The sequence below is a fragment of the Myiozetetes cayanensis genome, unplaced genomic scaffold (genome assembly GCF_022539395.1).
Source record: "Myiozetetes cayanensis isolate MyiCay16 unplaced genomic scaffold, myiCay2020 scf26, whole genome shotgun sequence".
Lineage (NCBI taxonomy): Eukaryota > Metazoa > Chordata > Aves > Passeriformes > Tyrannidae > Myiozetetes > Myiozetetes cayanensis.
The window spans coordinates 5,471,034-5,497,603 of record NW_026087477.1 but is presented as its reverse complement, the minus strand read 5'-3'; the positions used below and the strand labels follow the sequence as shown (position 1 = coordinate 5,497,603).

Below are 26,570 nucleotides of genomic sequence, written 5' to 3'. Positions count from 1 at the left end.
ACTAATCTAATCTCTAATTGCCAGACAATGTGGAAATTTGATTGTGTTTAATTAATCACTCCTCTTTGTGAGGTGATGGATGCCGTCTGTGTGGCTCTGTCACACTTCAAACGAGGGTTACTTCCTAAAAAGTGCCTTTTCTTTTTAAGACATGAGCCAAAAACCTCATGTTTCTCCAGATTTTAGTTGAGGCACATCAGGTGACAGGCAGGGATTTATGATACCAGCGAAATCAATGAAAGCAGCATCCTAATCCAGAGTGACAGAGGAGGAGAAAAAGGGAATGACTGCTGTGTGTTATCACCTTCTCTCCTCCCAGGATGGACCCTGGGGGACACACAGCTCCTGCACTGCAAGTAGGAGGGACAAACAATTTGTCTGGACTGAATCTTAGTGCAGCATGTGCATCCCCTTAATTTACATGCTCACTGTTCCTGGTACATCACTCCCTGAAAAAGCAGGGAGTGCAGAGAGCTGCTTCTATTCCCTGGTGGGGGAGGGAAGAATCTGTTTGATCAGACTGTGCCCAGCAGGGCTGTAAATCAGTCCCCAGGAAATGCCAGCTTTCACAGCAGCCAAGTCCCCAAACACCATCCAACAAGTCAAGGCAGTGGGAAGGATCTGCCTAAGGAGGACCCTCCAGCACCAAGCTGGCTGCAAGGTCTCCCACCAGAAGAAGGTAACGAGTCTCTGCTGCCTCTCAGCTCTTCACCTTACACACACCAAGGTCTATCTCCATGGGAAAGACCCAAAAGTGGGAAATTACACCACAAAACAGAGGGAGAGGTAAGAGTATTTTTTTTTTCCCCCTTGGTCCAGACTGTTGGGGCATTCACAGGGATTGGAATGTGGGAAAAGAAGAATCGGTGATGTGCAGTTAAGCACTGACAGACTTTAATTCTCATTTCTGCATCTGCCAAGAAAAGTTGGGCCCCAACACTGACACGAATTAAAAGCCACTAAAAGGTTAGAATTAACTCTCCCCACACACACAAGAGCAGAGCTGACCTCCACCGCCCTCCAAGGGGAACAGATCTCATTCCACTCAACACCCAACACGGCACTTTTCCTGTAAGATGCAATTTTCTGTGAACTCTCTTTTCCCTTTGCCCAAAATGCTGCCTCACTCTGCAGCCAGCAAAATATTTTTCTTGAGAGAAAAAAAAAAAAAAGGGTGGGAGGTGAGAAGGGAACACCTCCCACGGAGGAGTTTTGTTTCCAGCTGGGTTATCAAAATGGGAACACGCTGCCTTTTCTACCAGCCAAGTGTAACACACACACAGTTTCAGGGCACCCACTTATGGCAGTGGCTTCAGGAATTTTTTTGTGGATCAGGCAAGAAAGACAAACATTCCTGGTGGTGCTCACTCACCCTCATCACTTGAGGTCTCCTGTTTGACCACGGACAGCGGGGAGCGGGTCGGGGGTTTGCCCAGGGGGTGACGACGACTCTTTTTGATCTCCATCTTCATTTTGGAGAAAGCAGAAGCGGTCTGGAAGGAAGCAGAACAAGCTGGATGGGCATCCCAAAGGAGGGAACAGCACAAGAGAGGCAGAACTCTTGTCATAAGGAGTTCTGAAGTTCACACAGCAAAGTTTTCACTGCCTTTTGGCTGAAACACTTCAGTTTTCTGAGCCAGTTCCTGTAGCTGATGAAAGCCAACACTAACTCTTCAGAAGGTGGGTAAACTACAGAGTTCTATTCCAATCAGAACAGGCTCAGAACATCTGCAAGCTGCCAATTCCATTTGCTTATGAAAAGTCTGGTCAATCACGTACACAGCTGGGAACTCCATGAAAATTATGGATCATCAAATCCTAGAATGGTTTGGGTTGGAAGGGACTTTAAAACACATCCAGTCTCACCCCCTGCCATGGTCAGGGAGACACTTCCACTAGCCCAGGTTGCTCCAACCTGGCCTTGGACATTTCCAGGGCTGGGGCAGCTTCTCTGGGCAACCTGTGCCAGGGCCTGCCCACCCTCACAGGGAGGAGAACATTCCAGCACATTCACATTGTACTGGACCCAATGCCCCATTTACCAACCAACACTAACTACAATATTCACCCTCATGCCAGGAGCTCCCCATCCACTGGAGGCTCAGAAACCACCATGGAATCAGAGAACGGTTTGGGTTGGGAAGGGCCTCGAAGGTCATGGAGATCCTTCAGGAAGGGCAGGCACACCTTCCACTAGCCCAGGGTGCCCCATCCAACCTGGCCTCGGACACTTCCAGGGATGGCACAACAACTGCGGCCTCCTCTCACCGCAACAAGTTACTGCTTCAAACCAGCAAATCTTACAGTGCTTACCCACAGAAAGCTGCCAACCACTGACCTCTGCAGCGACCTCTGTGTTTGCTGGCTCTGCATTCTCCTCCTCCTTCCCTGGCATTTCCAGGGGCACCGCCTGCTCCCTCCAGCCCAGGCTCTTCTGGGTGGCGAACTGCTCGAAGGCCTGCTGGCAGGACATGCGCTCCTTGTCGAACACCACCTTCTTGGTCCTGGGCACCACGTAGAGCATGGGGATGATGGGCCTGGGTTTGAAATCCTCCTCCTCCGCCGGCGCCTCCGAGGGCTGGATGATGTTGAGGGGAGCTGGGGGCAGGTTCTTCTGCGCCGTGGCCGGCGCTGGGGGCACCGGGGGCCGCGCTGCCACCGCCTCGCCCTCTGCCAGCGGCTGCTGGGGGGCTGGGGGTGGCACTGGGGGCTGCACAGGGGGCTGAGGGGCTTGGAGGTGGTGCTGGTGTTGATGGAAAAGGTGCTTCTTCTTCCTCTCGCCTTTCACTTTCGGAGGACGGGCCTTCACTTTGCACTCCCCTGTTTGGAGAGAACAGGCAGCAGTGAGCTCCTGTGCCCAGATCCGGTATTTAATATCTCCCTCCTTTCAACAAAGACCACAAACCTGTCCCACCATGGCACTATTGCTCTAACATGTCCCATCATCACCGTTCTAACATGTCCCACCATGGCACTATTGCTCTAACATGTCCCACCATGGCATTATTGCTCTAACATGCCCCACCATGGCATTATTGCTCTAACATTTCCCATCATGGCATTATTGCTCTAACATTTCCCACCATGGCATTATTGCTCTAACATTTCCCACCATGGCATTATTCCTTTAACATGCCCCATCGTGGATTATTCCTCTCAAACAGGCCCCCTGAGAGCTGCAGACATCCAGCTGTGCCTCAGCACTGACCTAGAGCAGCCCCACGTCACAAAGAAAAGACTTGTGGCGTTTCTATGGACTATTAAATTCTTGACTGGAGCAGAAAGGCTGCCAAAATGAATGTTTCCTGGAGGGAAAATATCTAAATCCCTAAGAAACTGGACAGTGTGCCAAAACCCATGTCATTTATTACATTAGCCCTGACTCTGTATTTCAAGTATTTTATATCAGCAGTCTCCAAAGTTGGGGGCACAAAATCATCTGCTGGGGTGTGGGAAGGAAATATTTTTGTACCGTTACCAAAATAAAATATATCTTCAGAGTAGAGTTTATTTTATCTTTACACCTTCCTTTTTTAAATCTCTGTTTTTCTGTATGTCTATAATGGACATATCAGCAAAGAAATATAAGTGTACCAGTGTATTTCTGTGCTACATATAAATAAGTATATAAATAAAGACATACATCAGGAGGTGTGCTGAATTATTTTTTTTTTGCTGATAAGGAGGTGCAATCAAAAAAGTTTGGAGACCCCCATTCTGCATCATGTTGTGCTAAACCCTGGTCCTGCCCCATTTGCTGCTCCCTTTATTTGCAAGCACAGCTCTTATCTGGGTATTGCTGTGTGTCAACACACTCAACAGCCCCAGGAAATGAAGAGCTGAACAAAGACACCTGAATCATTATCACCAGAAGATTTCTGCTATAAAGTCTTTTTAAAAGATGCCTTGAAAGCATAAATCAGGTAGAGCACTGAGCTAAGCCTGTTACAGGCACCACACCAGCACTGGATACTGAGATATCCTTTACACTGCCCTTGTTTCTCCCAGCTCACTGGTACACTCATTTTACCTGTGCAGGTCTCTCACACGGCTCTGACAACACTTCTTGAACAGATAAACATCTCAATATCATCATAAAAGGCCCATAAAAGACTGTCTTCCCAATGGAACTGCGTTATGGGATCCACACACTGATTTTCCAGCAGTAGTTCAAACTCCTGCTGGCCACTGAGGGAGTGTCAGGACAGGAGCTGCCTTCACCTCTCCCCTCTGCAACGATGTTCCCACTGCCCAGCTCCTCCCTCACTCCAAGGATGGGGTTACCAGTTCCCCCAAAGGAAGGTAAATCAGAGGTGCTCACAGGCAGGTGACAGGGCTCAATTTCTTCCAGAGGAGATTGGTTTTCACCTGCAGATGCTGTGGCAAAAGGTCATTTCCCACAGCAGGAAGGGAAGGAAGAGCTGATGACAACCAGAGACGGGTTGTTCACCCCAATAATGATGTTTCACCAACTCAACCTACCCAGACCCTTCCATTACTACTCCAAACCTGACCAGCCAAGCCCAGTAAATGGAAAACCAGATAAACCATCACACAAAAATGAGGTCTCTGCAGGAGGAAGGGTGAACAATCCCACAGCGAGATAAAGTGCCAATATCCCTGCTGAAATCTTCCAGGGAATACCTCAACCTCAGCATTTCCCAGAAGTCTGCTCTGATGACTTTATTTACACTAACTTATAAACATGGGAACAAGTCCAGCCCAAATAATTACAGCTGTACTTGTGTAGGCAGTCCCTGGGATAAACTGGTTTGTTCTATCACAGAGAAAGGAATATTGAATTTCCTTAGAGAAACAAACACAGTGAATGAAAGGCAAATTGGATTTCTCCCCAGTTGCACAAAACCAGATCATATTTACTCTCTATACACTCTGAGAATTCTCTCCCCAACAACACCACAAATGCCATTCACCAGCTTTATTGACTTCTAAAGGGTAATTTGACAGCAGCTGGCACGTACAACTGGGCTTAAAAGTCTTTGCATTAAGATGAACAAATGAGTTTGCAAGTGAATCTATAGAATCAGAAGCCAGGGAAAAGGGAGGTAAAATTCCAAGTGCCTATCCAGCTACCCTGAATATTTCTAGGAAGGAAAGGGATCTGCAGGCACAAATCCATTGTAGGTTAACAGAGGAAGGTCTTTCCTGTCCTTCCTCGTGTAGCAGAGCTGGGACACGTGGAAAACACGTGTGACAATGTGGTGTCATGGGGAGAAGAGCTGCGTGTCCAGGGATGATGGGAAATATTGAGAGAGCTCAGGAAAGCTGAGGAGCAGCTGAGGGAGCTGGGGGGGCTCAGCCTGGAGAAAAGGGGGATCAGGGGGGACCTTCTGGCTCTGCAACTCCCTGACAGGAGGGTTTGGGCTCTGCTCCCAGGGAACAAGGGACAGGAGGAGAGGGAACGGCCTCAGGCTGTGCCAGGGGAGGGTCAGGTTGGACATCAGGAGGAATTTCTTCCTGGAAAGGGTGGTCAGGCACTGGAAGGGGCTGCCCAGGGAGGTTTGGAGTCCCCACCCCTGGAGGTGTCCAAGGAAGGTCTGGATGTGGCCCTCAGTGCTCTGGGCTGGGGGACAAGGTGGGGATCAAAGGTTGGACCCGATGACCTTGGAGGTCTTTTCCAACCTCAATGATTCAGCCATTCTGTGACATCTTTGAGGGGAAGGGGTTTTGGTGAGGAAATCAAACCCTTTCCATAGGGCCCCACCCCACAGCTTTGGGCAATGGGATTATAAAAAGATGCCACAAGAGTCTGGACTTCCTCCATTCCTGGGTTGGGGCAAAGAGAGTTAGAAATGGACTTCAGCACCAGAGGGAAAGTTTGCAGGCCACTCTGCAGGACTCCTACCAGGCACAGCACCACAGGCAACACCTGCTGACTCACAGGAGATATTTCTGCTGCTCAGCACCCCCAGAGAAGAGCAAAGACTAAAGACTCTCCTTTCTCGTGTCCCAAGACAAACCTGCTAAGAATTCTAAATATATTAATAGCAACATAATAAATTATGAATGTAAAGCTGAGTCACAAAAACCAAAACAAAACACCGTTAAGGGATCTGGGTCAGAAATCCTGAAAACCTCGAGTTATAAATACTCAGCTTGTCCAAATAACCAGCATGAAGCACAGGACGTACTTTGAAACGAGGATTACTTTGAAATCTCCTTCTCCCTCCTTCTCAAGGTCATCTCTCTACTGGTGTAAATAGAAACCCAAGGCAAATTAAAACCAGAGGAATAAAGAAAGGAAGCGAAGGAGGTGGGAGGGGGGAGCTGAATTGCCACGAGCAGGGCCGTCCAAGCAGATGCTCTTTTCTTTTTTCAAGATGAAACCCTAAGACACTTGTGAGAGGCAGCAGGATGTGGAAAACTAGAGAAGTCATTGGGATTTAATTGCTGTGTTGCAGGGAGGAAGCTGTATATTTGCTAACAGCCACACCAAGCAAGAGCCTGTGCCAGTGGCACTTGCTGCGATGGTGCTGAAAATCAGCTTTTCCCTCCTGAGCTAAGAGTTAAAGAGCTCTTAAGATGTAGTGGAAGTGTATGATTTGGAACCTATTCAGCCAGAACAGAGTTTTTATTGTTCCTTGGCCATTCTAATGATCTCAGATCTGTCCCTGTCACTTATCTCTTGTCTCCGAAGAAAAATCAGCATTTTCGGGCCATTTATTCCAAGCATCAAGTGTTAAACTTGTACAAGAGCTCAGAGCAGACAATTTAACACACTGCTGCTGCTTCCAGGCTTAGGGCAATAGAAATTAACTGTCTGCACTGTGCTGCTGCTCTGTGCAACAATGATTCTCCAGCTCCTGATTTCCCCTGAAAAGAGAAAATACACTGTCTAGTTAAGAGACTCTGGAACTGAACAAAGCCCTCCATTCTCTTCCCAGAGCTTCCATAGATTTCCTTTAAGATCATTATCAAGGTCCTCTAAACACTTTGCAGCATCAGTTTCTCCAAGTGCTAAACAAATAAAGGATGTATACAACAGATTGAAATTAATTCACTTCTCGGAGGAGCCTCAAAGAGGGAGTGTTTCAGGCACAGCAACCATTTACCCACACGCATTAGGGGGGGAAAAACAGCTTTTTCCTGGCAAAAATTGCAATCTTTGCTACACAGCCAAGGAAAAGGTGTCACAGGAAGAGCCTCCTCCTGCTCAATGGGTGAGTTCAGGCCTTGGGAATAACCACATACAGAAGGAATCCTGAAGGATTGGGAGCTGCCATGGACTGGTTTTAATTTCAGCCTGGTAAAGGAAGCTGAAAAGCTTCCCTGCTCCAGCTGGACTTGAAGAAACCCAAGTGGGACTCGTGCAGCAGCTGTGGATCCCACCCAACCTAAAGCTCCCTGCATTCAGTCTGTGAGAAATGGGAACAAAGGGAGGGAGAGAGGAAAGATGAACTGCACAAGGCAGTGCACAAATCAATCCTTCCCACACAAATATATTTTATTTGTTTCCCTGTGAAATATTTTTTAAATATTCCTCCCATCATATATATATTTTTACAAACCTGTAATGGTTTCAAACCCTGCCAAGAAAGCTACTGGGACTGAATCCTTAAGGAGAGGGGAAAAAATCAATTGCTGCTGTGAATGATGGTGTATTCCAGTGAGCATGGATTTAATACTGGGAAAAACTCTGCTGATATTTCAACAGAAATAAACAGCAGCACCAGTTATTTACAAAGGTGTTTTAGAGAGATAACTTGCCCCCAACTCCTCACTACCACCAGTGAGCAGGGCCCTCACCTTCTCCCTCAATCCCTTTGCTTCTCTCCTCTTCTTCCAGGTCTGTCCCTCTTTTCAGCTCCTCTTTTACTTTCACATCTTCCAAGGCAGTTTCAATAGCCATGACATCCCCAAGAGACTTCTGATCCTCTGTTTTGTGTCTTCTGTGTTGACTCTTTTTTCTGTGAGACCTGGAAGTACAAAAGTGGGATTTGACATGAAAGCACAGCCTTCAATACAGAAAACCCATCACTGACTTAAAAAGCTGAATACAAAACAAAAGGATCTTCTTCGGAGTGAAAACACAAGGTAGTGAAAATAGCTACAGGGCAAAGGAGATATCTGAAAGGGAGCAGATGAACCTTGCACAACACAACATTTTAAGATCCATTCTTGCAGCCATTAATTGTCTGGGTTTCCTGAAGAGCTTTTTCCCACCATTACTAATGTGAGCTCACAAGCTGCAGTTAAAGTGATTTTAATTGTGGTTTCAATCTATTTTGCTTGTATTTCAAAATACAGATGAAAACTTGTTTAAATCCCCCTTTCATCCTCTGCCTCCGTTCCATTATTTCGGTTCATTCTGGCCGTGCTTCCCTTTGGCAAACTGCTGGAAGTCTGCAAAGCATCATCTTCCAGCTCTGAGACATTAGCCAGCACTGCCAGTTCCTAAAAACACACTATAATGAATGTTCAGAGCAAAATCAATAGGCAGACTATGATTATTCAGTGGTATAATTCACAAGGTCCAAGGCCTTGAAGAAATCTACCTAAAAAATATGTATATTAATATGATCAGACTAATACTAATGAGCCAATAGCAGTGCTGTTCGTTCTTTTTAAAGTCAATGCCACCAAGGCAAAGAGATTACAGTGGCCACAATGCAAGGAAAAATGCAAATTCAGAAGTCAGAATGATATTTTTTCGGTTGGGAACAGTTGGAAGCCAAGCACCCACACAGACACTCTCAAGAAGGTCAGGGAGGGAAAGCAGGAAGAACAAGAGCCAGAAAACTTGTAAGTCAAGACAAATGCAGGTGAAGGAAAGAGGAAAGAATAAAAAGAGAAAGAAATAAGCCCAGGAAATCCACTCACCGTATCCCACAGGCAGAGCAGTGCCCAGCCAGTCTCCAAACAACCCCCACCTTGGAAACCAAACCCCTCCTTCTTCCTCTCTCCCAGTTTTTATTGCTCACCATCACATTTTATGGTAGAGAAACTCCCTTTGGCCACCCTGGGCCAGCTGTCCCAGCTGGGTCCCCTCCCCATCTCTCACCCACCCCACAGGGGGGGGAAAATAAAGCTTTGACACTGTGCCAGCAACAGCCAAAACATCAAAGCCTTATGAGCACTGGTGTAGCCACAAATCCCAGCAACTCCATCCCAGCCAGTCCCAGCCCAATGTTTTTACAGAACCTACCCACCAGCTCCTTGAATTTTGGGTTTAAGTCTAACATGCTCTCTTTTCAGAAGAGCCTGATTCAGAGAGTTGCAATTTTTACCCTGTTTTTAGCACGTAGACACTTTTTTTTTTTTCTCCTTTGGTTGAAAGCAGCACTTTCCATATGGCCTCACATCCAGCATCGTGTGACAAACAGCAGAACACAACCACTGCATCCATCAGCCTCAAAATGTGCAAAAGCTGCAACTCAGCTTCCCATCCTGGGAGCCCAGAAATTCAGCTGCTAATTAGATTTGGAGCACAACAGAATTAAGGGCCCTTAATCAGGTAACTGCCAAAAGGAGGGAGAAAAAAAAAATTCCACCTGAGATGGGAGATGAATAGGAAAGCAGGTTGATCCATATGCACAGTGATTTCTAATTGCCAGACTCTGAGCATATGGTGGCTCTCCAAGTATAGATGTTGCCTTCACACCTGCAAGACAGTCATTAGCAGGAACACAGAGCTGAACCCAAAAGGATCAGCTTTGCTCTTCACCCATATTCCAAGTACACACCACCTTCCCTGGAGGGGGGAAAGTCAGGTGGGAGGAGAAAATAAAGCTGTGAGACTGTGTCATTGCAGCTGGAACTTTTTGGAGCTGAAGAAAGCATCAGAGAGGTGTTACAAGCTGGTTTTAGGAAAGCGTGTTTTATTCCTGTGGTGTGGAAATGCCAGGCAAAAATTCCAGCACAAAGCTTTGTACTCACAGGAGACAAAAAAAAAAAAAAAAAAGAAAAAAAGATCTTTTGGCAGTGCTCTCCTCACTCTGGAGTTGTGGGGAAGAGAGGCAGAAAGCTCCACTTTTAAAGAAACTGCTTCCAGAACTGCAGGCTGAAGGCTGAGCAGTTTGTGAGGTGAAGCTGTTCTGGGTCTGCCACAACTCACACACCACAAATGGGCTGCTGGGGACTGGACTGGACTAAAACAGCCTCTTGCTGAAGCCACAAAGTAAACAAAGTTGAGTTTTTCAAGGTAACTAAGTCTGACTGACCTCAGAGAAGAAATAACACATCTCTGCAGAGTTTAAAAGCTCCATTTTCCAGGAGAGCTGACAAAAAAGCAGCGTTTGTACTCTTTGAAGAACAGACCACAAAGTGACTTAAATTAAGTAGCTACAACTGTGAAGAGGTTTGGGCAGAGGTGAATCCCATCCCTCCATCCTGCTGAGAAAAATCAGGCTTCAAGTAAAATGATGTCTTGGAAAGGCATAAGCACAGGAGAGAAAGTACTGCTAAGGAGTATTGAACAGCTTCAAAACTGCTTCAGGATAATACTGAAATAATCCAGGAAACACTGAAGAGATAAGGAAAAAATGTACCTGGATCTTTTGCAATAGGCTCAGGTTGAGAGAGAGGCTTCTCTGCTGAGGGAAAATAATCCTTGGTGTTCATACAGTGCCTTACACTGTGCAAATATTTATATATATAAGTAACCCAAAACAGTGACAGGCAGTAAAGAGATTCCCAATTTCCAGATGAGGAAGAAAAAGCTCCAGAGACCCACTTGGAGTTCAGTCATTGCCCAGAGAGCACAAATGGCAACCTCCTGACTCTGAGATTGCACTGCATTTCCCTGCAGCTCATTACAGAAGGAAGAGCTGGAAACATCTTAGGAATGTAACCTCTGGAGCAGAGCAATATTGCAGAGGTCAGTCATCTGCCAAATGCCATATTTATCATGTCTTTTGGAGCATGGATTTAGTGGGGAACACACCTTTCCACTTCAGCATTTGTAAAATCATATTGGACAAAACATTTATGTAGGAAACACAAGTCACAGGACCCCCAGTCCAGGGCTCACTGGGTGACTGAAACTCCTGGAAGACAAACAGCAGTGATGGAGAAAGGGAGCTAACATACTACTAAAAGTGTCTCTCTCTTTGATAAAATGCCTAAATACATCAGCTACCATCCAATTATTAGGTTTTTAAATTGTTACTCACAGTCCTTATCAAAGATGGCCCCAGGAACTTATTTAACATTTTTTTTTCCTGGATTTCCAAGCAGTGATACTGGAACTGGAATTACCAGCAGAAGATTACAAGTGGATGAAGCAACACAATCTCCAGAGCCTGCCAATGCTCTCAACCAGGAATTTAACAAATACCAGATGAGAGCAGAAAGAAACCATGTGCTGCTCTGGAAGTGCTTTGGGGAACAGGAATGAGAAAGGTGTAAAAAATGAGGATATGGGAGCATATGGAAGGGCACAAACTTTACCTCGATTTCTTAAAATAGAGAATCTCACTCTTGAAGTAAGCCTGAGGAGGAAGGGAAGTTCTCCCACCACCAGCCCATGTCCAAACCCCTCCAGTTCAATTCCACTCTGAATTTTTATCAGTCACCCTCATCCACAACCAGTTATCATCACACACCCCTGCTGGTTCAGTAGATGAACTCAAGAGTGAAAACCAGAGCAGGCATGAGACAGCTGAGGGTCTCCAGTGACACAAGAGACCACAGAAAACTACCCCAAACCAAGAGGAAGCCTTGGGAAACCTCGATGCCCAAAGATTTCCTGTGGGCTTTCAAAGAAGGTGACATGAAAAAAAAAACCCAGTGACAAAAGGAAAACACCTCCAGAGTTACTATTTTAGGAAACTTGACAGGAGAAAGAATGAAGTGATTGAGGTTGATGAGGGAAGTCACGTACCGGTGTTTGTTGTCCTCTTCCTCATCTCCTATCCTACAAAGCAAGATTCCAACAGGAAAAGGTTAGCACGCCAAATTTTCAACTCAGGCAGTGCTGCTAACACACAAAACCCACGGACTTGGAGAAAATTAAGACAGATCAAAGGAAGCACAGAAAGGCATGCATAAAATCCCTTTTGCAACTGATGGGGTGCTTTTTTTTCCCCCCCTCCTGCTTTCTGATAAGTGAAGCTTTAAATGTTTACTCTAGATTTTTTTTTGTCTTCCAGGATGAGATGAGATGTGAGAGGGCACCCAGTGTCCTACTTTGGAAAACGTGTGCTTTTATAACATTTAAAGGAAAGAGAACAATGAGGGACACATTACCCAAGACAAATTACAAGAGGAATTGTACAAAAAGAACAAAGGGGGAGGAGGGGGGAGGGAAGGTTTTGAATTATCTCAAACCAAGAATTATAGCATTTAAAATCTTAGCAATTAGAATCAAAGCGCTCAGACACAGCGACGTTTTCTCTTTACCTGCGGAGCAATTTCGCCTTCAGCTCTGCCTTTGTCTCGTTCCAGGCATCCAGTTCTGGGCTGGTCAGAGCTGTGGGTTTCATGTGGTCCAGGACAGCGATGTCTTTTCCTTGTTTCCACAGATCATACCGTTCTGGCTGCAGGACCCTCACAAACACGTCCATGGAGATCTTCACCATGTCCTTGCGGCACGTGCACTGCGAGAGAACCCCCCCAACACAGGACACGTCACTCTGAGGGACTTCCCTCACCTCATCAGCCAAATTTCCCTTTCTCCAGAGGCAGATGAACCCTCCCCAGTGTCGGCTGTAAGGCCTGCAGGGGGTTATTGGGAAGAGTCAAGGAAAAAAAAAAAAAAAGAAGACTTAGAGGAACAAAAGACTAACCCAGAGAACAGGGCAGTTAAACCTCTTAATGGCACATCATGACATTGCACATCAATCCCAGGCAAGAGCTGAGAAATGAGGCTCCAACAAGAAGTACAACCTGCACCTAAAGCACGTGGGCAGTGGGAGGAAATGTGCATTATTCATCTCGACTGGCCTGTGCTCGTTAAAACTAACCTGGAAAGCCAGGTGGTTTTCCTTGGATACATCCATTTGCTGTGATGAAGCACAGGGGATTCTCACCCCAGACACCAATCTTGGTCAAAATGAGCATTTAGTCTTTATAAACTTAATCAAAGGAAGGTAGAGGATGGAAAAGGACACAGGAACCCCTCGTGGCTCTGGGGGCTGCAACCTCAGCTCTGCTTTTGTGAGTGGCTGAGCCCCCTTTTAGTCCTGCTCTAAGGGGTAAAGCTTTGCAGGGTGTGAACCTGCACCAAACTGAGTTTCAACTTTGAGGTTGAGGTAATTAGAGCCACTTTGCAGGACTGGTTCGGGCGTTTTTTCACCCTTCACGTCTTTTCAAAATAGTTCTACCCATTCTCTTCACAGAAATGCCTGAAATTAAACCTGTTCCTCCCTTTCTTCCTTCACTTTTCACCACCTTTATTAACAGATTTATGACTGTAGTTAAGAAGCCACTGAGAAAGAGAGGGAGAAGAGCCTTTCTGCACAGTTCTCCACTATCCCACTTCCTCCCAACTCCTGTTTTCCATTTTGCAAGGACCTCTGGCTGCTTCTGCTGCTCTGACTGGGAGAGCGCTGGTAACCCGAGTGGAAAGGAGCATTTATGGACAGGAATTTTCAGGAAAACTCCACTCATTTCATGAAAAATAGTGCAGGACAGAAAGGCTGGGAATGCAGTTTGGCCCAAGCACGGCAGGAACACCGATGGCACCCGTGCTTCAAATTCCAGCCCAGGCAGGAGCTTCCCAACGGCACCTCCATCAATCCTGGCTTAAGGGATTTGTACTGAGCAGGCTTTCAGTCATTTTTCCTTAAGGAAGTTTTAAAAGCACCTGTGCAGGGCTACAAAGAGGAACACAGAGGAGCACCCCCAGCACACAGCAGCAATGAGCTCTGGGGATTGACCTGCTCAGCCTCCACAGAGGATGAAAAATGGCTTAAAAGGGGAGCGGGTCCCTTTTGTGATGCTGACCTGGAACCAGCAGGTCCACACACAGGTCATGCCTTCAAATCCAGCAGAGCAAATCCCGAGGCACAAGGGTCTAAAGGCCTCCAGAGCAGTTTCCAACCAGCAGCAGCTTAAGAGTCTCCCAAAAGTGTACACAAGGATTAGGGGGAGCCCCACACGCTGAGCTCTCGGAGCGCTGGCTCCGTGGGCTGCATCTGCCACCTCCCACACCACCAGCGGCCTCTGCAGCAGCCAAATGCCTTTCTTTACACAAATCTACCGTGATGTATGTTTATACTTCAATTTTAATTTAATTCTATTGCTTTCACACCAGCAGGCATGAATAATTTACAAGAGCCTCTTTCCTCTGGGGCTTCCTCCGGACCGTACAGTTTTATTTCCTCAGCTGCTGCAGTTGTGTCATATCCACGTTCCCACCATGGGAACGAGATTTTTCCAGCCCCTGCCCCTCAGACAGCAGTGAAATCCTGCTTGATACAGCAGATGCTTCCAATACAGCTGGAAAAGGGGAGGTGCATGTGGGTGTGAGCGGCAGCAGAGGGAGAATGGGGGGATCAGGAGGAGACTGTGGGTAGAGAAGGGCAAGAAATTGCCTTTGCAATTAATTAGCTGGCCCAATCCATCAGAGCAGGACAAAAATGGCAAGGTTGTGTTTCCTGGCAGTGACATCCAATTGCTACATATTGCCTTCCCCCTTCCATATACACAGAGTTATATTTCTTTCCACGTATTTAACTGTGGTCATGAACACACATATTTCCTAACAGATATTATGTCTCCACCTCCCCCATCTCTGTCTATCCCTATCCCAATTTCTGCAGAACAAATCCTTCCATATTCCCTCAAACTCCAACACTTTTATATCTCACTATAATTAAAATTTTATAGAAAAAAAAAAAAGAATAAAATTGAACATGTCCACACTTAAAACACCATCGAGAGATACAAAATCTCGTTTTCTCTACATGAGCCAAAAGCAAAAGTTTGGGAATTCACAGCATTCCTATGGACCAGCAGCCCTGGGAAGGATTTCAGGGTGACACGAGCACCCAAAGCACAGCCCTGCACTAAATGGCAACACCTCTCATGTCAAAATGAGAAATTCAAGGAACTCTGGGATCTAACCAAGTCTCATCTCTGTCATTCCCCATTTGGCAGCCAGACCCCCACTCCAGGCTCCTTGGGAGCAGCAGGGCTGGCAGAGCCACAGCTCAAACAACACAGTAAACACCAGAATATTCATAACTGGCATCTCCAAGGACCAGCTGCAAGTCCTGAAAACGGGGGTGGGAAAAAAAAAAAAATCAAAAATCAACCCTGTTTTCCAGTTGGCTCTTTGCCTTTGATTACAGGGGAACAAGAGCAACAAGGCAAGGCTTTCCACATTCACCAAATCTGCAGGATTTTAACTTGTTCCATCTTCTGAAGGCTCTTCCCAGCCTCCCCTCTCCTTTTCCATGTGTTAATGGCTTTGCTAACCATAAGCACATGCAAAGGCAACTTGCAATCCAAGCACATGGAAAAATACTGTGAGGAAATGCACAATTAAGCCCTTTTCCAACCCAGAAACCCAACATTCTTCTTCTCCTTATTATTTCATTATCTGCTACTCGAATTTGGAGCCTGTGGTAAAATATGTGACCACACCAGGAGACCTGTCCCATCAATTCTAACTCCAAGACTGATAGTGGGAAATTTGTGGCTGTTGAATGCACAACCATTATCTTATTTGCAGCAGTTTCTAACATAAAAACACAAATAAAATACAAAAAACTATATAAAATAACAGTCACATAAAACTACCGTCTCCTCGAAGTAATAAAATTAAATGATATATGGAAAAATGCACTAATTCAACCTCAACCATCAGCATTAGTTATTTAAGGATATTTCCCTCAGTTCCCAGCTATTAACACTAAACAGAACCTCAGCACTTCCATAACACATAAAAAGTTAATGTAAAATAAGCCTTTTCCATATGTAGAAATAGTCCCCAAAATTACACATTTCAAGTGGCACCTCTGGTTCTCCCAGAAAAAAAACCTTCTTATTTAGATGAAATCAGTTGATAAGACACAGCTGAGTCTTTTTTGCCTTAATGGAAATTTAAATATAAAGAACCCCAGCAGGCTCAGAGTTGAAGTTCTTTCAGCTATTAAATCCCAGACAAAAATCTCTGCTGAAAGCTTTTTCTATCAGCTTTTCCCAACAATGAAGCCTAAAAGCAAGTTCCTGGGAAGGAGGGATGGTTCTGTTCAAAAGGCAGCTGAGAAACTCTCGCTGTGTAGCAGAGGAGCACACACTGCTAAGGCAGACAACACTCCTAAGCTTTTCTCCATACATTTCCAGGAAAAAACAGAGAGTTTCAGCTTCTGGGAGTCCTCCCAGAGCAATGCTCTTAAGCAGGAATCCAGTTGGTCACCACATTCCAGGTGTGTTACTGAGATCTGGTTCGGACTCATCCAACAGGACACAACAAACCAGTCTGGGCTCCGCTTTCCTTTCCCCTTCCCCTCAGCCTGAAAGATGAATGGCAGGTATTCTGCAAGGAAATAAGGAGTTAAACTCTGAGGAGAAGCAGGAAAAACCCAAACTGCAGAGTTGGTGTGTTTAATGGTTGGTAGTTGAAAGCTTGTGGGGAGGAAGATGAGTCTTGACCCCCCGTTTCCAGCGTAATTACCGGCATCGCCGTAAGTCTCAACAACAAACCAGTTCATTAGGAAACCCACTGGAAACCCTTCCCAGAGCTTCATAAACAAAACAATTAGGCAAAGATTTCCATGGACTCCCCCTGGTCCCTGGCTGCAGGGCACACTTTCCCCTTGCCTGCTTCCTTAACGTGCTTCCAGGCGGATTTCTGGGGGCAGAGGAGTTGGGTAAGTGGCAAGCAGGGAGTCAGACTCATCCCACTCATCAGAAGAGGATTCTGGTTTAAGACATGATATAAATGCTGTGTGACTTGTCTCACTGCAGGCAAATGAAGTAACAACCCATCCCAATGGGAATCAGGCTTCTGCTGAGAGAGGACGTGGAGATTTCTCCTTTTTCCTGTTTGCAACCTCTGCCACAATTCTTTATCTTTTACTATTCCATAGACTACACCTGCAAGGATGCTCCTGAATCCATCTCCAGTGCACACAGTCCTCATTTCTGCAAGACAAACAGGGGACCTGAGTTATGTGTCTCTGAAGTGGCTGGAAGGGCACAGGAGGAGGCTCAGAGCTCCCAGCAGCACTGCAAGAGGAGAACTCAATGAAGCACCAGCTCCCTCCTGCTTCGACACACTCATCCCAGCACAAGGGATAAACAAATCAGGACTTTTCTCCAGCGCTTGTGACGCAGTTTGTAGTGCATCCCCAAAGCCAGATGTCCCTTGGCACGGGAATAATTGGGGCTAGGACTCCTTATGAGGGACCCCTGTGAGGGGAAAGTGAGGGGAATCAGCTGCAGGGAGCACGTCCTTCCCAAGGGGATTTACTGCAGGCACAGCACACACGACCCACACTGCTCAGAAATCCCAGGGAGGGACTGGGACACTGTGTCAGCCCTGCAGCATCAGCTCCAGGGGTTCAGGGCAGTTTTCCATCCTGGAGAACAGCAGTTCCCATCCCACAGAACAGCAGTTCCCATCCCACAGAACAGCAGCCACCCCGGGCTGGAAAAGCCATGACTAAGCAGCACCAAAAAAAGAGCATCCTTCACACCTTGCAGTAATTAAGCTCAAGTAAATTAGGCTGAGGAGCATTTCAAACTCACCTAGTCTGTTTAAAAAATCAGTTTGAAACCTCCCATTTTGGTGCTCAGGGTTAGGCCAAGCTCTGAGCAGGAGGGAGTTGAGGTGCCTGAAGCCACCACTGGCCTGAAGCCACCACTGTCCCCATCCCTGTCCCATTTCCTGTGAACAAAGTCCTGAATAGTTTATAATATACAATATATAATATTTAATAACAGTATCTAAGTCTGGATTTCAAGGCAGACTCTCTCAGATGTCCCTTCTCAAGGGCAGGACATGCAGAAGGGCCAGGTACCTGCTGACACCCATCCATCTGCTCCAGCAGCATCCCAAGGGCTGCAATCCTGGAAACCTCCAGGTATTTATTCTGCTGACACAACTCTCAGAGTTCTTCCCTCATTAACAAAAATCACGAGCAGAACCTGCCAGTCAGTCCCTTCAGAAGAGGAGCTCGGAAAAGAACTCCTAACACAAAGCTTCAAGACAGTTCCTAAAAAAAAAAAAATATAAATAACCATCTCCTTTCCACCTCAGCAGGAAAAACCCTGTAAAAATTCCTTTTTATTGCACAGAATCAGTGCTTTGCCAAGAGTGAGGTATAAGGGGTGTTTACAAACAATACAAGAAAATAAGCAGGAAAAAAAGGTGGAAGATTTTGTACAAGAGCAACTTTGAATCTGTCTGATGAAAATAAACCATGGAAATGTTATTCCATAATAGATTTTTTTTTTAAATGTATTCTAAGCTTAAAAGCTCTAATTAGAGTAAAAGAGCAATTCTGAATGTCTGACAAAAATAAAGTATGGAAATGCTATTTCATGAGAGACTTTTTTATGTGTTCTAAGCTGAAAAGGTCTAATTAGAGTCAGTTAAGGCATAGACACAAAGTAATGCAAAGACACAATTCTGATTTCCTTTATTTTGGATTTTTTTTGGGAGCATTTACAGTATTACCAAACAGTTTTTGCAGGAAAAAAAAACCTCACAAATTTTATTTTCTTGGGAAGTATTGATGTTATAAGGGGAAACCTACTAAGCTCTGAGTAGTAAGAAGAAAGCTTCAATTTTCCATGGAAAATTCTATGCCAGACAACCTCAAATCACAGATAATGCACATATAAATTTGAGATTATTTCAAAAATATATATATATAACAAGAGAGGAGAAGGTTTGGAAGCAATAAGCCATGTAGAAGAGCATAGGCTGAGACCCAAAAGGTCCCTGTTTTGAAGATGCCTTTGCAGATCAGTAAAATCCAAATGCAAAAGTCTTGTTTTCCCCTTCCCTAAATGACTGAGCAGCAGAGCAGGAAGGGTTTTATGGGAATACTGCCTGGGATGAGACAAAGGCTACTCATTTCAGAACCTAAAATGCAGGATTTGGGAAGGAAGGGCGACTTGACCCTATTTTATATCAAGATAGATAATTCCAGCAGTACCCCTGGAGCAAACAGGAGATAAATGAAGGTATGAAAGTGTTGACAGGAACCCAGAAGTTATCCAGGAGTGTCTGTGCAGGAGTTGTTCCCCTCCCATCCACTTATTTCCAGCCCAGTTTGCAAAAGAAATTGAAAAGCTGACCTGGGACTTGATTTTTTCTGCTAAAACTGTACAAAAATTGTACAAAGAGAAAGCAGATTTTTGTCTAGCAGGAGATTTAGAGGCCACCTCGACTCGGGGAAGGGCATTTTACTGATCCTTCCACTCCAGGCTGGTTATTGTGTATTTTTTACAGCCTGGGCAGGTTTCTCTGTGGTCAGAACATTCCACCCATCTGGCAGGGAATTAGCCCAGCTCTGCCTGTGTTTCTCCAAGGTGAGCCATTACCTTCCTCTCTCTCACATCCCTGACATGCAGCGCTCTCAGTAGAGCAGAATCCAGATCTCCTCCCCAGGATGATGTCCAGGAGAACATTAAACAAGTGGCTAATTATGAACCTTGCCTTGTCACCAATCTCAGAAGTGCTGGGAGGACAAGAGAGCTGAGCTGATCACCCAAGGAATGGAGGGAATCATCTCCAGCCAGCTGGTTTAGTGCAGGAACAGCAGAGTTCCTGCAGAGCTTTGCCCAGCTGAGAGTCCCCAAGGCCTTGGTCAAGGAGTAGATGATCAGGAAGAAACCAAACCTGCTGGATGTGGGCAAGGATAACCTAATTGTGCCTGAGAGCACAGAAATCACACACTGGAGGATTATGGATTCACAGAATGGTTTGGGTCGGGAGGGACCTAAAAGATCATCTGTTCCAACCCCAATGGGCAGGGACACCTTCCACTATCCCAAGCCCTGTCCAACCTGGCCTTGGACACTTCCAGGAATGGGGAGTCCACAACCTCTCTGGATAATCTGTTCCAGGGCCTCACCACCCTCACAGGGAAGAACTTCCCTCCATGAATTCTTCCCCCACAAACACCAGGGCAGCTCCAGTTTCCACCCTCAGCTGGTATTTCATTAAGCCCTCGCTTAACTTCAGATGAGATTTAAACAAACCCTGTGCCCTCACAGGTGCAACAACACTCACCCTCCTCTGGAGCACAACACCCAGCTCTCCAAGGGTTAATTGGCATGTGATTTAAGCAATATTAACCAGAAAGCTCAGAACAGACAAGTGGCACTGAGTGCAATGGGAATAAATGGGGCATCTCCTTCCACACTTCCCCTTCCCCTCCCCAGGTTTGCTCAGAGCTCTCGCTGCTGCTTGTTCAGTAATTTCACGCTACGCTGCTTAACAATGTAAGCATGGAGGCTCCATCTAAAACTGCACTTCCCAAATGTCACTTGTTTGGGAACACATGGCTGAACCCAAAATTGCTTTTAATATTCGAGCGGTGCCTGCTGGCACTGCTGGAGTTAAAGGGCTGCAAGAATTTCCCTGATAAACCCCATTTTCTGGGCTGTAACAGCAGCACCATTTGCTACAGATAAACCTGCCAGACAAGGTCACAGCACACAAACCCCATTCTTTGCATTTCTAAAGCAAGGTTGCTTGGCTATTTTTTGAGTTTAAGATGCTTGGTTTAAGGTTTTTCTTGTGGTTTAAGGTTTTTCTTACCCTTTCTTTAACTCCAGAACAAATTCAAATGTAAGACCCATCCCTGGAAGCATCCAAGGCCAGGCTGGACAGGGCTTGGAACAACCTCGTCTAGTGGAAGGTGTCCCTGCCCATGGCAGGGGGTGGGACTGGATGGGCTTTAAAGACCCAGTGAAATAATAAAATCTGCTTATTTTAGAAGAACTAGAAAGGATTAGGCTGCCTTACAAAAGTTACAGACTCAAGCTGAGTTGATAGAAGAAAAAGAAGTGAAGGAGATATTACAAGTGTCATTCTAAGGGTAAAACTGGGTCTTTCTTTCTGCAGTGGCAATTTTCAATTGACACCCCTTCTGTATTCATTTCTCTTTTGCCCAAAGACTGTGTGGAACTGATCCCTAATTTAAAAAACCACAGATTCATCGAATGAGCTTTGCTGGTCAGTTGTTCTCCAGACTCCAAAACAGGAAAATGCAGGAGGTGTGTTGTGGCAAAACCAAAGGAACAAAACACAGCAGAAATTTGCCCTAATGAGAAATAACCACATATTTCAGCCTGACTCCCCTCTCCAAATGTAACTTGAGTGCACAGATTAGAGGAATTCAGGTACTTTCAGAATGTTATTACCATAGTCTTATTAAAGCTTAAAAAGTATTTCCAGCTTATTCCTTCCCCTCCAGTGTGCACCTAATGAGTTGTGCTGGGTTACATCAGTCACCTCACTCACTGTGAAACGCAGTTGGGCGGCATCAGAAAACCATTTCCAAATCACCAGTCTCCAAACAAGCTGTTCACAAGGTGTTTGTAACACCCAGCACTCGAGAAAGTCCCCACTGCACCCTCAGAACGACAGGAACTACCAACAGGAATAAAACAGCCACGTGGGACGGTGAAAAGAGCACATCACAATGGCACTTCCCATTCTGTCCTTAAGCCTCCCTCTCTCATTCCTCTGTATTTCATGAGCTGGTGGTTTTAAACAACACTTCATCCCAGCTGGCACCTACCTGGGTTGCCATTTTTCCGTAGTCAATCCATCTCAAAGTGGCAAAGTTGGTGGACTCGGCGCAGTTGAAGCCGTGGTTGAAGCCAGCGTGGTATCCGTAGGGAAAGGTGATCATGAACTCTCCGGCTTCCTGGGTGATCTGGAAAACAGAGGCAAAGGGAGGAGACACCCCACAGGTCAGAAAATGTACAGAATAGAGACCTGTTAAAACAATTCACCAGTTAAATCTCTTTCTTTCAGCTGAGGGCGGGGGCAGCAGGACAGTCATTGTCAACTCCTGGCTAAACCTGGGATAATTCCTGGACAACTGCAAAGATACTGAAGTATTTCTCCTAAGGAAAAAACCCAGAACAGTGGATGGAAAGGGCACAAGCCCTGAACTATTTACACCCACAGGTTCTAGTTAAAAGGGTCTCAGGCTGCAGCATTCCAAGAGATCCATAAATCCTCTGACTGTGACCACTTTGGCTCATGGTAGGACCAAACCTACACTCCCACCACCAAGCCAGCAGGAGCCAAGAACTCTGGATTTCCCTCCTCCACAGGGCAGGGCCCTACTGAATCACCTCCTGCTTTTCACTGGATTTATTCCTCCCACTCACATTTATCAGCCTCACTCCCATTTGTTAACCCAAAAGTCAAACACCTTAAAAATTACAGCCCATCATTTGTCTGCTTTGGTAGTTGCCCAGAGAAGCTGTGGCTGCTCCAACCCTGGAAGTGTCCAAGGCCAGGTTGGAGAAACCTGGGATGGTGGAAGATGTCTCTGCCCATGGGAGGGTGGAACTAAATGGTCTTTAGCGGTCCCTTCCAACCCAAACCATTCTGTGACTCTACTTTATTAAAATCAAACAACAATAAGCATTATGGCCATCATTAAAAAGGGTTAAACTCTACAGCTGGACCCAGAGGCCAAATAAATCTGTGATGCTTCTAAAAAAATCCTCTTTTTACATCTTATGCAGAGAAGCCTTTGGGGAAACAAGGAATTTAATTGTTAAGAGTCTGGAATGACTCCTGAGAGCAACTGGATGTACCAGAGTGGGCTGGGAGCAGCTCCCCCAGCACCTCCCTTCCCACGGATTAGCAAAGAGGCAAAGCTTGACCTTCCCTGCCTTTCCAAGCCAGAAGTGCTGACAGACCTTTCCCAGCATCACATGCCAGGCAATTCCATTTGGAGCCCTTCCCACCGGCCATAACTCACAGCCCAGCAGTTCAGAGATTCCAAAGGACTTCTCCACACAAGGATGGGCCCAAGTGGAAAATGTAAACAGAGAGAAGTTCAAACATTCTTCACTTGGCTGGGCCAACATCTAAACTTGCTGATGTTGTTAACGTTCATAGAATAACTAAAAAAAACAGGTAATGAAATCTGCTGTGATAACACAAGCAGCTCCTGCAGGATTCCTGGGTGAGTTGCTCGAGTCCAGCCTTCACCCAGAGCATCCCCCCCATCCATCCCCTCCGTAAATCCCAGCAGTGCTACAGCTGTAACTCCACAAGACACAAAGATTATGTTCCTGTCAGTAAATCTCCATCCTGGTGTCTTCATTTCAAGCCCACAGTGTGTGTCAGCCATGGCACTGCTGTCAACATTAGCCCACAATAAATTAGAAAGCCCTCAAGATGATGGATAGGCCATGCAGAAAAGTAATAACTAGTGAAGGAAAGCCAGCACAAACTGCCACTCATGGAGAAAGCCCCAAATTTACTGACTCCTGCAAGCTCTTGAGGAATAAATGGAGAAATCAATAGGAGATTACAGAAATACACATTTTTAATTATTAAAAAGCCCTCGTATTGATCTGGTTCTTTTTTTTTTTCCAGAACATTACAGAGATTTATAAATGCTGCCTATTCACTTCATTGAAATCTGCCAAGAATTCAGATGGAGGGATCCCATCTCTATTCCCAGAGAAAAAAAAGGGCACTTGTTCCCTGTTTGTGAATAATACTGATCCTCCTTCAAAAGCTCCTATTTCAGGACAGGAGGCATCAGACACAGGTTGCTCAGACTGAAGAGATCTCCTCCTTTTCACACCTAAAAACAGCTTTCCGGGGAGTAATTGTCATAAAAACACACTGTAAATCAGGATTAGGAATTATATTTAAGTAACATGCTGTAATAACTATAAGTATATTTAAGGACCATGCTGTAATAATTTTATGTAAGTATATTTAAGGAAGTTTGGTGTTGACATCAATACTGTGCTCTGTGGAGGGTGGGCAGGCCCTGGCACAGGGTGCCCAGAGCAGCTGTGGCTGCCCCATCCCTGGGAGTGTCCAAGGCCAGGTTGGAACAACCTGGGACAGTGGGAGGTGTCCCTGCCCATGGCAGGGGGTGGAACTGGATGGGCTTTAAGATCCTTCCAACCCAAACCACTCTGGGATTCTGTGAGATCAGTTTGGCCCAGGAATCCTTTGCCACTTCCCACATGCAAAGGCAGGCCAGGAACACGCAGCACAGCAGAGGTTTGACTGATCCTGCACAGATACAAATCCCTGTAAGCCTTGGCTGAGGAGATTTACTTCAGAAGACTTTTAAGAATAAGCACATTAAAACGATCATACCAAACAAACATGACCCCTCAGCTCCAATAAGAGGGTTTAAGAGACTCAGGGATCCTTCCAGGCTTAGAGCAGCAGCACGAGCACTTACACAACAGGGAACCAGCACGTCCAGTCTGGGCTCCTGCTGGATCCACCAGGAAAAAAAGAAGTGTTCCTGACTCACCAAAGAGCTTTGCTGCCTGTTGATGAGCCAGAACATCTGTATTAGCCTGTCCCTCCCTACCTGAGAGGCTCCTGAACTGCCAGAGTTTGTTCAGTGGAAGCTTTTCTTCACTTCATGGTCTCAGACAAACCCCAAATGCTCCTTTCCTGGTTTGAACCAACAGGATACATTCAGCATAACAAACCAACTTCTCCCCAGGGAATTATTCCCTCAAGAGAGAGGTGCTGTGCCCTGTGCACCCCAACAATGTGCCAGTGTGTGTTCCCTGCCTCCCTGGACGTACCCGGTCGAAGGGAATGCCGTATTTCTTCAGGATTGAGGGAGAGATGAGGGTCATCTTGTGACGGAGGAAAGCATCACATCCCTGAGAGCTTCCTGGGAAAAATCCTGTGGGGACATTCAGAGGAGGGATATCACTGCAGGGAATGTCACATCCCATGGATTTGTTAGGCAGAGACAAATATTTCATAAAGATAAAGCAAAAGCAGACAACCAAGATGTCAGCAATTAGCACGGTTTTTTAAGCATTACACAAATTTTGTGACAAAAACTTGCACGTTGAGGCACCTGAATCACAGAAACATGGAATATCCCGAGCTGGAAGGGACCCACAAGGACTGAGTCCAACTCCTGGCCCTGCACAGGACACCCCAACAATCCCCCATGTCCCTGACAGTGTTGACAACCTAAGTCTGAATTCCCTTCAAACTGAGTTTGCATCTAAGTCTTCTCTGTCTGGGTATAAGTATCTTGGCCAAAATACCAGTAAAACCCTGAAAATTAAGAAATATAACCTGTCTCAATTAGGTTTTGGTTGGTATTCCAAACCCTGACCCCCTTTTTTCTGAACACAGACAAGGAAAAAGTCCCATCCTGCACCATCTACACCAAGCACCACCACACCCTTTTTATCCCCCCTCTGCTGGGCTGCTGGAATATTCTTGGGAAAGCAATACAGTTTGTTAAGATTCCAGACCAATCTGTCCCTACAGACCACTCCCTGAAGGGGAAAATCAGCATGTAAATGTTAATATTTGGGGAAAAGAAAGGGAACAGAACATCTCCCTCCCAGGCAGTGGCAGGAGGGACACGTTCAGTGGTCACCAACAAGTGGCAGACACAGCAGGACCTGACCCGGTGAGAACCTCAGAACCATCAAGTGTCAAACCCTTCCTCAGATACAGGATCCACACTGAGCTGTTCAACCCAACCCCAAATAACAAAGAATCCTAAGAAGGGTGGTAAACACTGAACAACCTCCTTGATGTCACCAAATGGAACCCCATTTGCTTCCAAGATCACGTTTTTCCCTCCAAGGGGGTGACTCAGTGACAAATCGTGTGTTTACAGGCATTCAGACCCATCACCATTTAGGAAAATAAATAAGCCAAGCTCTGGAAACAAAAGTAATTGATGAGACATAATGGAAGGGGGTTCAGATAAGCAAAAAGGATTACTGGATTCCAGGTTTTCTTACATTTTTGCACTAAAAGCATTTCAATTAAAATTATGACTGCCTGCTACCCAGCCTGTCCTTCCTCTCTGCAGTCCCTCTTTTTAATGCACAGTTTAAGTGGCTCTCATTAAAGCCACTAATAAAGGAGCACATTTTAAGTGATTAGCACCAATAACATGGCAACACATTAACATTCTCTCCCTGGGCTCCACAGCTCTCCCAGTGAGCCCATTTACAGCTCAGCTATTCATTTTCCATATTAATTGCACGCTCATTTCTCCACAGTAAACTTCTCCCTGGTACAGCCCCACTGATGGGGAGGACACAGGGAATGGCCAGGGAGCAAAACGGCCTCCTTGGAGCTGTCAAACATCTCCCCCCCCATCCCACCTTCCAAAAGGCCAGAAAACTAAAATGAAGACCAGATCCTGGATAACTTCCTTCTGGATTTACGTCACAAACCATCCAAAAATTGACCATCTGTAAAAATTAGTTACAAACAGCGAGAAACTTAATTATTGCTTCTGTCAGACTTGGGGGGGGGGGGAATTTCAGAGCCTGCAGAACACGAGTCCTCTGCACTGACTGACTTCTTGGAAAAATCACTTCTTCATCTGTTAAAATCTGACAAATGACTGAACTGAACTGCAGCTTTGAAATGTACCATTTCTCAGCAGACATTTCTGATATTATTTGTATTTAGGGATCAAGGA

At 45.8% G+C, this 26,570-nt stretch overlaps 1 protein-coding gene across 1 annotated transcript in view; it reads right to left on the bottom strand.

Annotated features, from left to right (window-relative positions):
• KDM4B (lysine demethylase 4B) overlaps positions 1-26,570 on the bottom strand; it is a 77,512-nt gene that overhangs the window by 19,102 nt on the left and 31,840 nt on the right. Inside the window, exons 7-13 of the mRNA XM_050321018.1 lie at positions 24,685-24,788; positions 21,669-21,806; positions 12,361-12,557; positions 11,843-11,875; positions 7,768-7,937; positions 2,339-2,820; positions 1,373-1,493 (exon numbers count right to left, since the gene is read on the bottom strand). Coding sequence (XP_050176975.1) covers positions 1,373-1,493; positions 2,339-2,820; positions 7,768-7,937; positions 11,843-11,875; positions 12,361-12,557; positions 21,669-21,806; positions 24,685-24,788 — 1,245 coding nt within the window. The remainder of the gene's footprint in view (positions 1-1,372; positions 1,494-2,338; positions 2,821-7,767; positions 7,938-11,842; positions 11,876-12,360; positions 12,558-21,668; positions 21,807-24,684; positions 24,789-26,570) is intronic.